The sequence below is a fragment of the Mobula birostris genome, chromosome 1, assembly GCF_030028105.1.
Source record: "Mobula birostris isolate sMobBir1 chromosome 1, sMobBir1.hap1, whole genome shotgun sequence".
NCBI classification, from domain to species: domain Eukaryota; kingdom Metazoa; phylum Chordata; class Chondrichthyes; order Myliobatiformes; family Myliobatidae; genus Mobula; species Mobula birostris.
In genome coordinates, this window is record NC_092370.1 from 838800 (window position 1) to 854956 (window position 16157).

The window sequence follows — 16157 nt, forward strand, 5'->3', positions numbered from 1 at the left end:
GGCTTCTGTACTTTCATCCCAATGGTAACAATGAGAAGAGGCCATGTCCTGGGCAGTGGGGATCCTTCGTGATGGACACAGCCTTCCTATGGCATCTCTCCTTGAAGATGTCTTGGATACCATGGAGACAAGTACCCATGATAGAGCGGACTAATGTTACAAGTTCTGTAACTAACTTTGATCTTGTGTAGTAACAACCCCCTCCCCGTACCAGACAGTGATGCAGCCAATCAGAATGCACTCCACGATACATTTGTAGACGTTTGAGTGTTGTAGTTGATGAACCAAACCTCCTCAAACTCCTAATGAAATATATCTGTTGTATTGGCTTCTTTATAACTGCATCAATGTTGCCTGCAGGTTAGGTCCTCAGAGATATTGACACGCAGGAACTTGAAATTGCTCACTCTCTCCATTCCTTATCCCTCTGAGGAATGGATATACAAAATAAAAATGCTCTGATTAATCCTGTAGGTAGCAGAGATATCCAGTTATTTGGTTTGCGTTGGGTGCTATCTGCTTCTTGTAATGTTTTGGAGGAGGAGAGATTACTCAGACTACTGGGGTATAGTAGTTAAGTGTGTCAGCTTAATTTATTTTCCTGTTTTCTTTTGGCAACTTGAAGAATGGCAAATGCACAAAAGCACACTCACTGTATGGAGAATTTAAAGTCGGTGAGCTGAAAGGCATTCTAACTGATTTGCAATAACTTGTACATTTTTATTATGTATTGCAATGTTGTTTTGCAACAGAAGTACAATTTCATGAAATATGCCATTGATATTAAGTCTGATTCAAATTCTCACATAGAGCATAGAACACTACGGCACTGTACGGACCCTTCAGCCCATGATGTAGTGCTGACATTTAATCTGCTCTAATATCAATCTAAATGTTTTGCTCTCTATAGTTCTCCATTTTTCTAACAATCATGTGTCTGAGAGATTCTTAAGTGCCCCTAATGTATCTCATTGAGGAATTTCATTGAAATCTATTGAACAGAGTAGATGTGGAGATATTTCCTATAGTGGGGTAGTCTAGGACCAGAGGGTGCAGCCTGAGAATAGAGGGATGTCCATTAGAACAGATGAGGAATTTCTTTGGCCAGACAGTAGTGAATTTGTGGAATTTATTGCCATGGACAGTTGTGGATGCCAAGTCATTGGTTATATTTAAAGTGGGGGTTGATAAGTTCTGGAATAGCAAGGGTGTCAAAGCTTATGGGGAGATGGTTGAGAGAGATAATAAATTTGAAGTGATGGAATGGTACAGCAGACCAAATGGCCTAATTCTGCTTCTGTCTTCTGGTCTTAAAATCTGCCTCAATCACCACTCCTGACAAAATATTCCACGCACTCACCATTCTCTGTGTAAAATGTATCCTGCCCTCCTTACTTTCCTGCAATCGCTGGGTACTCTGGTTTCCTCCCATAGCCCAAAGATGTATGGGTTAGGGTTCAGTGAGTGGTGGATATGCTGTGTTGACGCTGGAAGCATATTAAGCATCACTCTACCGAGTCAGCCATTATCTCCCATCTGAATCCATCATGTCTGGTTGCATTTGACCCATCTCCCTCTCTTCTCATGGCTGCGATTAGGCAGGAGATGCAAGAGTCTTGGGTCCCATTCTGTGAGGTTCATGAATAGTTGTGGGTGGCTTCTCTCGCTTCTGGGGCACATAAGCGTAACTCGAGTAGCAGCGGTACTCTCAATGGATACGCTTAAATATTCCTGTTTCAGCCTGATATAGCTTAAAAAGCACAACTGCTTCCAAGATCAGTACAGTCAACAAAGATGTCTTAATGCGTTTAAACGAACTATTGCTGCTTAAAACCAACAGAAACAGCACCGATTGGGGTCAGAAGTGCCCACATAGGACATAGAAACATAGAAAATAGGTACAGGAGTAGGCCATTCGGCCCTTCGAGCCTGCACCGCCATTCAGTATGATCATGGCTGATCATCCAACTCAGAACCCTTTACCAGCCTTCCCTCCATACCCCCTGATCCCTTTAGCCACAAGGGACATATCTAACTCCCTCTTAAATATAGCCAATGAATTAGCCTCAACTGTTTCCTGTGGCAGAGAATTCCACAGATTCACCACTCTCTGTGTGAAAAAGTTTTTCCTCATCTCGGTCCTAAATGGCTTCCCCTTTATCCTCAAACTGTGACCCCCCGTTCTGGACTTCCCCAACATTGGGAACAATCTTCCTGCATCTAGCCTGTCCAATCCCTTTAGGATTTTATACGTTTCAATCAGATCCCCCCTCAATCTTCTAAATTCCAACGAGTATAAGCCTAGTTGATCCAGTCTTTCATCATATGAAAGTCCTGCCATCCCAGGAATCCATCTAGTGAACCACCTTTGTACTCCCTCTATGGCAAGGATGTCTTTCCTCAAATTAGGGGACCAAAACTGCACACCATACTCCAGGTGTGGTCTCACCAAGGCCTTGTACAACTGCAGTAGAACCTCCCTGCTCCTGTACTCGAATCCTCTTGCTATGAATGCTAGCATACCATTTGCCTTTTTCACCGCCTGCTGTGCCTGCATGCCCACTTTCAATGACTGGTGCATAATGACACCCAGGTCTCGTTGCACCTCCCCTTTTCCTAATCAGCCACCATTCAGCTAATAATCTGTTTTCCTGTTTTTGCCACCAAAGTGGATAACCTCACATTTATCCACATTAAATTGCATCTGCCATGAATTTGCCCACTCACCCAACCTGTCCAAGTCACCCTGCATCCTCTTAGCATCCTCCTCACAGCTAACACTGCCGCCCAACTTCGTGTCATCCGCAAACTTGGAGATGCTACATTTAATTCCCTCATCTAAGTCATTAATATATATTGTAAACAACTGGGGTCCCAGCACTGAGCCTTGCGGTACCCCACTGGTCACTGCCTGCCATTCTGAAAAGGTCCTGTTTATTCCCACTCTTTGCTTCCTGTCTGCCAACCAATTCTCTATCCACATCAATACCTTACCCCCAATAGCATGTGCTTTAAGTTTGCACACTAATCTCCAGTGTGGGACCTTGTCAAAAGCCTTTTGAAAATCCAAATATACCACATCCACTGGTTCTCCACTATCCACATCTCGGAGGAAGCGTGGGTTTAGAGCAGGGTTACAAGTGCGCTTAAGGAAACTGGGTTTTAAACTCCGTATACCGACTATCTTGCTGGCGAACATGCTGAATCTGGTGAATAAAATCGATGATCTCAGAGGTAGGGTGCTGAATCAAAGGGACATTAGGACCGCATGTGTTCTTTGTTTCATGGAATCCTGGTTAACCCTTTCCATACTGGGTGCAGCAATTCAGATTGACAGGTTTACGATACACCGTCAGAACAGATTTATAGAGTCTACAGAGGTAGAGGAGTATGTTTCATGATCAACTCATCTGGGTGCACAAACATATCAGTGCTATCCCAATTCTACTTACCAGACCTGGAATATCTAGCAGTTAAGTGCCGTCCTTTTTACCTACCATGGGAGTTCTCCTGGGTAAATTTGGTAGCAGTTTACATTCCACCTCAGGCCAACGTAAAGCAGGCTTTAGTGATCTGAGCAATGGGATCAACATGCACAAAACAGTGCACCCCAACACCTTCACCATCGTTTTGGGAGATTTTAACCAGGCCAGTCTGAGAAAAATCACTAAGCAAATACCATCAACAGATCACTTGCAATACTAGAGGAAACAACATACTGGACCACTGCTACACCACCATCAAGAATGCCTACCGTGCTATTCCATGCCCTCACTTCGGGAAGTCTGATCACCTGGCTGTACTTCTACTCCCTTAGTATAGGCAGAGACTGAAGACTGCAGCAGCAGCAGTGAGGACCAAGAAGGTATGAACAATGGAAGCACAGGAGCGCCTACAGGACTGCTTTGAATCGGTGGACTGGACTGTATTCAGAGATTCATCTTCGAACCTGGATGATTATGCTGCAGTTGTAACCGACTTCATTAAAACCTATGTGGATATGTGTGTGCCCACAAAGACTTACTGTACATTCCCAAGCCAAAAGCCATGGATGAACCGGGAGGTACGTCATCTGCTGAAGGCTATATCTGTGACATTTAAGTCTGGCGACCCAGGCCTGTACCAGAAAGCCAGGAATGGTTTGCAGAGGGATATTTCAAGGGCAAAGAGACCATTTTGAACTAGGTTGGAGGCGACATCAGATGCATGGCAACTCTGGCAGGGTCTGCAAGACATTACTTCCTACAAAGCGAAACCCAATAGCATGAATGGCAGTGATGCCTCCCTTCCAGATAAACTCAACACCTTCTATGCAGGCTTTGAAAGAGAGAACACAACTACAGCTGTGAAGATCCCTGATGACCCTGTGATCTGCATTTCAGAGGCTGATGTTAGGCTGTCTTTAAAAAGAGTGAACCCTCGCAAGGTGGAAGGTCCCAATGGAGTACCTGGTCAGGCTCTGAAAACCAATGCCAGCCAACTAGTGGGAGTATTCAAGGACATTTTCAACCTCTCACTGCTACGGGCAGAAGTTCCCATTTGCTTCAAAAAGGCAACAATTATACCAGTGCCTATGAAGAATAATGTGGGCTGCCTTAATGACTATCGCCCGGTAGCATTCACATCTACAGTGATGAGATGCTTTGAGTGGTTGGTCATGACTAGGCTGAACTCCTACCTCAGCGAGGACCTGACCCATTGCAATTTGCCTATCGCCACAATAGGTCAACAGCAGACGCAATCTCAGTGGCTCTCCACATGCTTTAGACCACCTGGACAATGCAAACACCAAAGGCAGGGTGCTGTTCATTGACTATAGCTCAGCATTTAATACCTTCATTCCCACAATCCTGATTGAGATGTTACCGAACTTGGGCCTCTGTACCTCCCTCTGCAATTGGATCCTCGACTTCCTAACTGGAAGACCGCAATCTGTGCGTATTGGTGATAACATATCTCCCTTGCTGACGATCAACGCTGGCATCTCAGGGGTGTGTGCTTAGCCCACTGCTCTACTCTCTATATACACATGACTGTGTGGCTAGGCATAGCTCAAATACCCTCTAAATTTGCTGAGGATACAACCATTGTTGGTAGAATCTCAGGTGGTGACGAGGGGGTGTACAGGAGTGAGATATGCCAACTAGTGGAGTGGTGCCACAGCAACAACCTGGCACTCAACATCAGTAAGACGAAAGAGCTGATTGTGGACTTCAGGAAGGGTAGGACGAAGCAGCACATATCAATCCTCATAGAGAGATCAGAAGTGGAGAGTGAGCAGTTTCAGGTTTTCTGAGGATCTAACCTGGTCCTAACATATCGATGTAGTTATAAAGAAGGCTAGATAGCGGCTATTCTTTATTAGGAGTTTGAAGAGATTTGGCATGTCAACAAATACACTCAAAACTTTTATAGTTGTATTGTGGAGAGCATTCTGACAGGCTGCATCTCTCTCTGGTATGGAGGAGCTACTGCACAGGACTGAAAGGAGCTACAGAAGGTTGTAAATCTAGTCAGCTCTATCTTGGGTACTAGCCTATTAAGTACCCAGGACATCTTCAGGGAGTGGTGTCTCAGAAAGGCAGCTTCCATTATTAAGGACCAAATTACTAATGTTACTCCACTGTTCAAGAAAGGAGAGAGGCAGCAGAAAGGAAATTTTAGGCCAGTTAGGTCTGACCTTAGTGGTTGGGAAGATGTTGGAATCGATTGCTAAAGATAAGGTGTCAGGGTACTTGGAGGCACATGATAAAATAGGCCATCATCAGATCTTCCTCAAGGGAAAATCTTGCCTGTCAATTCTGTTGGAATTTGAAGAAATGATAAGGAAGTTGTGTATTTGGATTTTTCAGAAGGATTTTGACACATGAGGCTGCTTAACAAGCTATGAGCCCATGGTATTACAAGAAAGATTCTACATGGGTAAAGCAGTGGCTGATTGGCAGGAGACAAATAGTGGGAATAAAGGGAGCATTTTCTGGCTGGCTTCCAGTGATTAGTGGTGTTCCACAGGGGTCTGTGTTGGGAATTATTCTTTTTACATTACATGTCTAACATGGATGATGGATTGATGGCTTAATGGACGATTTTGCAGGCGAAATGTTGGCGAGGCAAGTAGTTTTAAGGAAGCAGAGAGGCTACAGGAGGACTTGGTATTAGGAGAATGGGCCAAGAAGTGGCAAATGGAATACAGTGACGGGAAGTTTATGTTCATGCACTTTGGTAGAAGAAACAAAAGGGTTGACTATTTTCTAAGTGGATAGCAAATACAAAATAACTGAGGTGGAAAGAGATTTGGGAGTCCTTGTGCAGGAATCCCTGAAGGTTAATTTGCAGGTGAATCTGGTGAAGAAGGCATGTGTGATGTTGGCATTCCTTTCAAGAGGACTAGAATATGAAAAGCAAGGATATAATGTTGAGGCTTGCAAAGCACTGGTGATGCCTCACTTGGAGTATTGTGAGTAGTTTTGGGCCCCTCTTTTTAGAAAGGATGTGCTGAAACTGGAGAGGCTTCAAAGGAGGATCAAAAATTATTTCAAGGTCGAATGGCTTGTCTTATGAAGAGTGTCTGATGTCTCTGGACCTGTCACTAGAATTCAGAAGATTGAGGGGTGACCTCATTGTAACCCATGGAATGGTGAAAAGCCTTGATAGTGGATCTGGAGAGGATGTTTCCTATAGTGAGGAGCTCAATACCTGGGGAGAGAGTCTCAGATTAGAGGGGTGCCCTTTTAGAACAGAGGTGAGGAGGGAATTTCTTTAGCCAGAGAGGTGAATCTTTGGAATTCTTTGCCACAGACAGCTGTGGAGGCTTCCTTTATTTTTATTTATTTTCTTATATAAAAGGCAGAAGTTGATGAATTCTTGATTGGTCAGAGATGAAGTGATATGGGGAGAAGACGGGAGATTGGGGCTGAGAGGAAAGCTTGGATCAGCCATGATGAAATGATGGAGCAGACTGAGCCAAATGGCCTAATTCTGCTCCTATATCTTATGGTCTTATGGAATTTCTTTAGCTCAAGGGTGGTGAATCTGTGCAATTCATTGCTATAGATGGTTGTGGAGGCCAAGTCATTGGATATGTTTATAGCAGAGGCTGATAGGTTTTTGATTAATCAGGACGTTAAAGATTACTGGGAGAAGGTAGAAGAATGTGGTTGAGAAGGATCAGCCATAGTGGAACTGCGGAGCAGACTCATCAGGCCGATTGGCCTAATTCTGCTTCTATGTCTTGTGATCTTGTCTTTTTTTAATAGTAAACACCTTAAAATTACAATTCTGTAAATAAGCTTGACCAGCTAGACTGCAGACTCTTCCCTGCCCTGAGCTTTCACATGTCCCTTAAATGGCAGTAAATTGAAGTTGTGACAACAACAGATTCATTTGAATGAAATTTGTAATAATTTTGATTTTTAGGCTCTTGAAATGTACAAAGATGACTGGAATAAAGTATCTGAGCATGTTGGGAGCCGCACACAAGATGAATGCATACTGAATTTCCTGCGGCTCCCCATTGAAGACCCATATTTGGAAGACACAGATTCCTCACTTGGTCCTTTGGCCTTCCAGCCTGTTCCTTTCAGCCAGTCTGGGAACCCTGTCATGAGCACCGTGGCATTCCTGGCCTCGGTTGTTGATCCCCGGGTGGCTGCGGCAGCTGCCAAAGCTGCATTAGGTAAGGAATTTGCAGTCATTTTTTCAAGAATCTTTTCTCTGAAGATGGATCAGCCCTGGTATAGAATGATACTGCAGTTCCAAAACTCAAAGTGGAGGCATCTGATAAGCCAACTTGAAGGAAAAAAGCAAATTAATCGTTATTCATCTCCGCTTTGAAAACATTAAGCCATCATTGAAACTAAACTGAATGTCGCACATGCCTGTTTCCAAATATCTTTATTAAACTACAAGATGTGAAAATGAGAACCAGATAACCAGTGAATGTAATGTATTTTGGTTGAATAATTTTCTAACCTTGAACATGGGATATAAGTTTGGTATTTCTATAAATAAACTAACTACCTTTATAACCCAGAATGGTCATCTCTATAACCTGCATGAGTTTTGAAGACTGATTAGTATGTTAGTCCTGGAAAAGAGATCATGGATTGAATTGAAGTGCTTGATGAAAGTTAAACTCTTGTAAACTAGATGAGGAGTTGAAATTGGCAGACTTCTGATGGGTGAAGAAATTGACTTAGATATTTGCAAACTGTACTTACTTTCGCAGAGGAATTTTCCCATGTGAGGGAGGAAGTGCCAGTTGAACTGGTGGAGGCACACGTCAAGAAAGTACAAGAGATGGCCCGGTCTTCTGGCAAAGTGGATCCTTCGTATGGCTTAGAAAACAGTGGCATTGCCGGAACAGCTCCAGAGGAACCAGAGAAAACTGGTATTGTGAAACAGTAGCATTATTCATTTGCATGTTCAGTCATGGAGGCAAGTAATTTCTGATTATGAACAGGATATCCTGCAGGTGTTGGAAATGCAGAGTAACACACAGTGCTGCAGAAACTCAGCAGGTCAGGCAGCATCTATAGCAATTAGTAAACAGTTGGTGTTTTGGACAGAGACTCCTTCAGGACTGAAACGGAAGGGGAGGGAGCAGGAGGAGGACAAGCTAAAAGGTGAAGGCGAGAAAAAGGAATCTGATAGGAGAGGAAAGTGGATCGGAGGAGAAAGCGAAGGAGGGGCACCAGGGAGAGGTGATAGGCATGTGAAGAGGTAAGAGGCTATAGGGTATGGAAGATTAGGGGAAGGGGAAAACTGGGTGACTGTCAGGAGAGGGAAGGAAAATGCCCGGATAGTGGAGAGCACACCTATGGTTGTCCCCCTCAGCAATAAATATCTTGTTCTGGATGCTGTTGAGGGGGATGACCGGACAGGGGACGGCCATGGTGACTGGGTCTCTGGCACTGAGCCTGGTGCTGTTGTGCAGGAGGGAAGGAGGGAGAAGAGGAATGCGGTAGTCATAGGGGATTCCATAGTCAGGGGAACAGACAGGAGATTCTGTGAGCCTGATAGAGATACCCGCATGGTGTGTTGCCTCCCAGGTGCCAGGGTACGGATGTCTCGGATCGGGTCCAGAATATTCTGAAGGGAGAGGGCGAGCAGCCAGTTGTCTTGGTACATGTTGGTACTAATGACATAGATAGGAGAAGGGAGGAGGTCCTGAAGAGAGATTTCCGGGAGTTAGGAAGGAAGCTGAGAAGCAGAACCTCCAGGGTAGTAATCTCAGGATTGCTATCTGTGCCACGTGCTAGTGAGGGCAAAAATAGTAGGATCAGGCAGATAAATGCATGGCTGAGAGACTGGTGTAGGGGGCAGGGCTTCAGATTCTTGGATAATTGGGATCTCTTCTGGGAGAAGTATGACCTTTTCAAAAAGGACAGGTTACACCTGAACCCGAAGGGGACCACTATCCTGGCGGGAAAGTATAATAGAGCTGTTAGGGGAGGGTTTAAACTAATTTGGCAGGGGGATGGGAACTGGAATAATAGAGTGGAGGAAGGGGAAAACAGAAATAAATCTAAGATGGTGAGCAGTAAAAATGTCAGGAAAGACAGGCAGGTGATGGGGCAAATTTATAGCCATTGGGATGAGTTGCAGTGCAATAAAGTTGCAGTGAAATCAAAGCAAAAAGTACCAAATACTGGTCTTAAATGGTACTTAAATGCACGCAGCATAAGGAATAAGGTGGATGATCTTGTCGTACAGCTACAGGTTGGCAGGTATGATATTATGGCCATCACTGAGACCTGGCTAAAGGATGCATGTCTCTGGGAGCTGAACGTCCAAGGATGCACAGTGTATCGGAAGGATAGGAAGGTAGGCAGAGGGGGAGGCATGGCTTTATTGGTAAGAAATGATATTAAATCATTAGAAAGAGGTGGCATAGGATCGGAAGGTGCAGAATCTTTATGGGTTGAGCTAAGAAATCGCAGGGGTTAAAAGACCCTGATGGCAGTTATATACAGGCCTCCAAACAGCTGCAGGGATGTGGACTACAAATTACAACAGGAAATAGAAAAGGCTTGTCAGAAGGGCAGTATTATGATAATTGTGGGGGATTTTAACATGCGAATGGATTGGGAAAATCAGGTCGGCACTGGATCTCAAGAGAGAATTTGTAGAATGTCTGCGAGATGGCTTTTTAGAACAGCTTGTTGTTGAGCCCACTAGGGGATCGGCTGTACTGGATTGAGTATTGTGTAATGAACCGGAGGTGATTAGAGAGATTGAGGTGAAGGAACCCTTAGGAGGCAGTGATCATAACATGATTGAGTTCACTGTGAAATTAGAAAAAGAGAAGCCGAAATCTGATGTGTCGCTATTTCAGTGGAGTAAAGGAAATTACAGTGGTGTGAGAGAGGAACTGGCTAAAGTTGACTGGAAAGAGACACTGGCGGGAAAGACAGCAGAGCAGCAGTGGCTGGAGTTTATGCGAGAAATGAGGAAGGTGCAAGACAGGTATATTCCAAAAAAGAAGAAATTTTTGAGTGGAAAAAGGATGCAACCATGGTTGACCAGAGAAGTCAAAGCCAAAGTTAAAGCAAAGGAGAGGGCATACAAGGAAGCAAAAATTAGTGGGAAGACAAACTGACAGGTTTGATAGGTCTTAAAGTGGATGTCACCTGGATCAGATGGACTACATCCCAGAGTCCTGATTGAGGTTGCTGAAGAGAAAACAGATGCATTCGTCATGATCTTTCAAGAATCATTTGATTCTGGCATGGGAGATTGCAAATGTCACACCACTCTTTATGAAGGGAGGAAAGCAAAAGAAAGGAAACTATAGGCCAGTTAGCCCAACCTCAGTGGTTGGGAAAGTGTCGGAGTCTATTGTTAAGGATGAGATTTTGGGGTACTTGGAGACTCATGATAAAAGAAGTCAAAGTCAACATGGTTTCTGTGAGGGGGATCTTGCCTGACAATTAAGAGGTCTTCGAGAAAATAACAAATTAGGGTTTACAGAGGAGAGGCAGTGGATGTCATTTATTTGGATTTTCAGAAGGTATTTGATAAGGTGCCACTTATGAGGTCAGTTAACAAGGTAAAAATCTTCTGGTGTTTTGCGAAAGATACTGGCATGGATGTGGTTCGTCCATCGTCGTCGATGAAGACCTGGACACCATTAGTCACTTTGAGACTGGATGCGGTGTGTTCGAAGATGACTGGTCAGGCCAATTTGGGCACGGAATGTCCTGGCACATGCTGGGCAGACATGTGTAGGCACTGTAGTTGTTGCGCTGGTGGCCCTGGACTTGTGCAGCTCGCGCTTATGTTGTGTTTCAGCAGTGCGCCTTGCTTCGTAAGCTTGACAGCCCTTGTGGATGAGGCCGTGCCAGGTAGGGCGGTTTTGTGCCAGTGTTTCCCAAGAGGTTGTGTCTATGTCAAATGACTTCAGGGAGGCCTTTAGTGTGTCTTTGTGACGTTTCTTCTGCCCTCCATGCAAGCGTCTTCCAGCAGAGAGTTCCCCAAAAAAGAGCTGCTTGGGGTATGTGCTCGTCTGGCATGTGGATGACATGACCTGCCCACCAGGTCTGTGCTCTCATCAGCAGTGTATGGACTGATGGTAGACTTGCTCTGGAGAGAACTTCAGTGTTTGGTACTTTATCAGCCATCGAATGCCTAATATTCTGCGAAGACAAGTCATGTGGAACTGGTTGAGCTGTCTTGCATGCCTTCGATGCACAGTCCACGTTTCACAGGCATACAGGAGGGTAGTGAGTACCATGGCTCTGTAGACCTTCAGTTTTGTTGCTGGACCGATTCCTCATCAGTTCCATGATGGTCAGAGTGCTGGACGGCAGAGAATCTCTGAGGCATTCCCAGTCACCAGTGGTGTCAAACAGGGCTGTGTGCTCGTACCCACACTGTTCAGCATGATGTTCTCTGCCATGCTGAACGATGCCTTCCAGGATAGTGATGCTGGAATCCGCCTCAAGTCCAGAGTGGATGGGAAGTTCTTCAACCTGAGGAGACTTCAAGCTATCACCAAAGTGAAGGAGACTGCTCTGAGAGACTTCCTCTTTGCCGATGACTGTGCCCTGTATGCTGGTTCAGAGCCGGAGATGCAAGTCAATATGGACAAATTCTCCACGGCTTGTGACAACTTTGGACTCACCATCAACATCAAAAAGACCGAAGTCATGCACCAGCCTGCGCCTCATGCACCGTACACAGAACCCAGAATCTCAATCAAAGGACAGAAACTACAGGCAGTGAACCAGTTTACTTACTTTGGCAGCACCCTCTCCCAAGCAGTGACTATTGATACAGAAGTTAACTGCAGAATAGTAAAGGCAAGTTCTGCTTTCGGTAGACTGCGCTCCACTGTATGGGAACGTCAAGGCATGGATAGAGGAGTGGCTGACAGGCAGGAGGCCGCAATTCAGAATAAAAAGGGCCTTTTCTGGTTGGCTGCCAGTGACTGTTGGTGTTCTTTGGGTCAGTATTGTTTGTCAATGATTAGGATAAAGGAATTGATGGATTGGTCGCAGAATTTCATGATACAAAGATAAGTGGAGGGGCAGGTAGTGCGGAGGAGGGAATGTGATTGCTGCAGGATTTGCACAAATTGGAAGAATGGACAAAAAAGTGGCATATGGAATACAGTGTTGGGAAATGTATGATAATGCATTTTGATAAAAGGAACAATAATGCAGATTATTCTAAATGGGGAGAATGTTCAAACATCAGAGGTGAAGAGGGACTTGGGAGTCCTCATGCAAGACTCCCATAGGGTTAATTTACAGATTGAGTATGTGGTAAAGGTGACAAATGCAATGATGGCACTTATTTCAATGGGAATAGAATGTAGAACGTGGAAGTTTACCGCACATTACAGGCCCTTCGGCCTACAATGTTGTGCTGACCATGTAACATACTCTAGAGACTGCCTAGAATTTCTGTAGTGTGTAGCTCTCTTTTTCAAACTCCATGTACCTATTTAAGAGGCTCTTAAAAGACTGTTTTATCCAATATAAAAGCAAGGAGATAGTGTTGAGCCTTTATAAGACACTAGTCAGGCCATACTTGGAGCATTCTCAACAGTTTTGGGCCTCATATCTCAGAAAGGGTGTGTTGTCATTGGAGAGAGTCCAGAGGAGGTTCACGAGGATGAGTCCGGGAATGATAGGGCTAACCTATGAGGAGCGTTTGGCAGCTTTGGGCTTGTACTCACTGGAATTTAGAAGAACGCTTGGGGATCTCATTGAAACCTACCGAATGTTAAAAGGGCTCGATTAGGTGGATGTGGAGAGGATATTTTCTAAGGTGGGCAATTCCAGAACTAGAGGGCACAGTCTCAAAATTGAGGGGTGACCTTTTAGAATAGAGGCAAGGAGAAATTTTTTTAGTGTGGGGGTAGTGAATCTGTCGAATGCTGTGCCACAAACTGTGTGGAGGCCAAATCTGTGGGTATATTTAAGGCAGAAGTTGATCATTTTCTGATTGGTCAGGGCATCAAGGGATATGGTGAGAAGACAGGTGTATGGGGTAGTATGGAATTCAGGATCAGCCAGATGGAATGGTGGAGCAGACTCGATGGGCAGACTGGTGCATGGCACAGGCAGCAATCGAGAAATTACTACCTTGGAGGTCCTGTTTCTCAGCTTTCTGCCCAGCTCTCTAACTTCACTTTTCATTACCTCTTTGCTTTTCCTTCCTATGTCATTGATACCAATATGTACCAAGAGATCAGGCTGCTCTCCCTCCTATTCCAGAATGCTGTGGATGTGATCCAAGATGTTTCCCCGGCACCTGGGAGGCTACATACTGTCTGTGTGTTCTGTTCACGTCCACAGAATTTCCTTTCTGTTCCTCCGACTGTCGAGTCCCCAATCACTATCTCTACCACTCCACTCTTCTCCTTTCCCATCTGTACTACGGACCTTGCTCAGTGCCAGTAATCTTGTCTCTGTGGCATTCCCGTGAGAGGTCATCCCCCACAAGTCTACACAAAGCATGTTTGTTATTGAGGGGAATGGCCAAGGGGGTGCGCTGCACTCTTGGACAGTCACCCAGCTACCTGCCTCCCACATCTTACGGGTGACTACTTCACTGTAGCTCTGATCAATGATCTCCTCACTCCTGTCGAAGCCAAGGGGCATCCAGCTGCTGCTCCTGATCTCCAACACTGTCTTCAAGGAGCTGTAGCTGGATGACAGCAGAGCAGCAATGGTGTGTGTTTTTGGGGGGGGGGGGGAGTGAGAGGGGCAGGATAGATGTATTCCAAAAACAGTACAACCACGGCTCATAAGGGAAGTCAAAGCTAATATAAAAGCAAAAGAGAGGGCACACAACAAAGCAAAAATTAGGGCGAAGACAGAGGATGGGAAGCTTTTAAAACCCTACAGAGAGCAACTAAAAGAATCATTAGGAAGGAAGAGATGAAATATGAATGCAAGCCAGCAAACAAAATCTACGTGGATAGTAAACGCACTTTCAAAGATGTAAAAGATAAAAGAGAAATGTGTGGATATAGGACTGCTAGAAAATGAGGCAGGAGAAGAAGTAATGGGAGCCAAGGAGATGGCCGATGAAGTGAATGAGCATTTTGCATCAATTTTCACTGTGGAATACATTAACAATGCCCCAGATGTTGAAGGGTGTTGGGGAAGAAAAGTGAGTGCAGTCACTGTTAGAAGGGAGGTGGTGCTCAAAAAGCTGAAAGACCTAAGGATTCATAAGTCACCCGGACCAGATGAACTGCACCCTAGGGTTCTGAAAGAGGTAGCGGTAGAGATTGTGGAGGCATTAGTCATGAGCTATCAAAAATCATTAGACTCTGGCATGGTGCTAGAGGACCAGAAAATTGCAAATGTTACTCCACCCTTTAAGAAAAGAGGAAGGCAGCAGAAAGGAAATTATAGACCAGTTAGCCTGACATCAGTGGTTGGGAAGATGTTGGAATCAATTGTTAAGGATGAAGTTATGGAGTACTTAGTGACACAGGACAAGATAGTACTAAGTCAGCATGGTTTCCTTAAGGGAACCTGTTGGAATTCTTTGAGGAGATTACAAGTAGGACAGACGGGATGTAGTGCATGTTGTATATTTGGACTTTCAGAAGGCCTTTGACAGGCTGCCACTCATGAGGATGCTAACCAAGTGAAGAGCCCATGGTATTACGGGAAGTTACTGGCATGGTTAAAGCATTGGCTGATTGGCAGGAGGCAGAGAATGAGAATAACATGATCCTTTTCTGGTTGGCTGCCAGTGACAAGTGGTGTTCCTCAGGGGTCAGTGTTGGGACCAGTTCTTTTTATGTCGTATATCAATGATTTAGATGATGGAATAAATGACTTTGTTGCCAAGTTTGCAGATGATACGGAGATTGGTGGAGGAGCCGAGGGTGTTGAGGAAACAGATCGGCTGCAGAAGGACTTTGACAGATTAGAGAAATGGGCATGAGAATAGAAAATGAAACACTATGTTGGAAAATGCATGCACTTTGGTAGGAGAAATAAATGTGCATTCTATTTTCTAAATGGGGAGAAAATCCAAGTTCCTTTGCATCTCACATTTTCTGGGAGCCCTTGTGCAGAATACCCCAAAGGTTAACTTGCAGGTAGAGACAGTGGTGAGGAAGGCAAATGCAGTGTTATCATTCATTTCAAGGGGTCGAGAATATAAGAGCAGGGATGTGATGCTGAGGCTTTATAAGGCATTGGTGAGGCTTCACTTTGAGTATTGTGAACAGTTCTGGGTTCCTTATCTAAAAAAAGAATACTCTGGCATTGGAGCGGATCCAGAGAAGGTTCATAAGGATGATTTCGGGAATGAAAGGGTTATCGAATGAGGAACATTTGGTAGCTCTCAGTCTGTACTCGCTGAAATTTAGAGGGATGTGAATTTGTAGAATTTATTACCACAGGTAGCTCTGGAGGCCTGTCTTAGGGTGTATTTAGGCAGAGATTGATGGGTCTCTGATTGGAGACGGCATCAAATGTTACAGGGGGAAGGCTGGGGTGTGGGGCAGAGGAAGAGAAAAGGTAATGAAGCTTTGCTGCCATTCATGATTTTGAGTTTTGCTTTGTAGAAAGTAACGACCTGCACACCCTGCCAGAGTTGATGTGTATCCGATGTCACTTCTAACCTCTGCTGAATTGTTTCTTGGCTCTTGAAATAGCCCTCCGCAAGCTGTACCTGGTTTT

The 16157-nt window shown here is 44.7% G+C and overlaps 1 protein-coding gene across 4 annotated transcripts in view; it reads left to right on the top strand.

Moving 5' to 3' along the window:
* Nucleotides 1–16157, top strand: part of smarcc1a (SWI/SNF related BAF chromatin remodeling complex subunit C1a) — a 221757-nt gene that overhangs the window by 133110 nt on the left and 72490 nt on the right. For all 4 annotated transcript variants that reach the window (XM_072251690.1, XM_072251677.1, XM_072251683.1 and 1 more), the window contains exons 20-21: nucleotides 7417–7675; nucleotides 8228–8389. In XM_072251690.1, the coding sequence (XP_072107791.1) occupies nucleotides 7417–7675; nucleotides 8228–8389 (421 nt within the window). The remainder of the gene's footprint in view (nucleotides 1–7416; nucleotides 7676–8227; nucleotides 8390–16157) is intronic.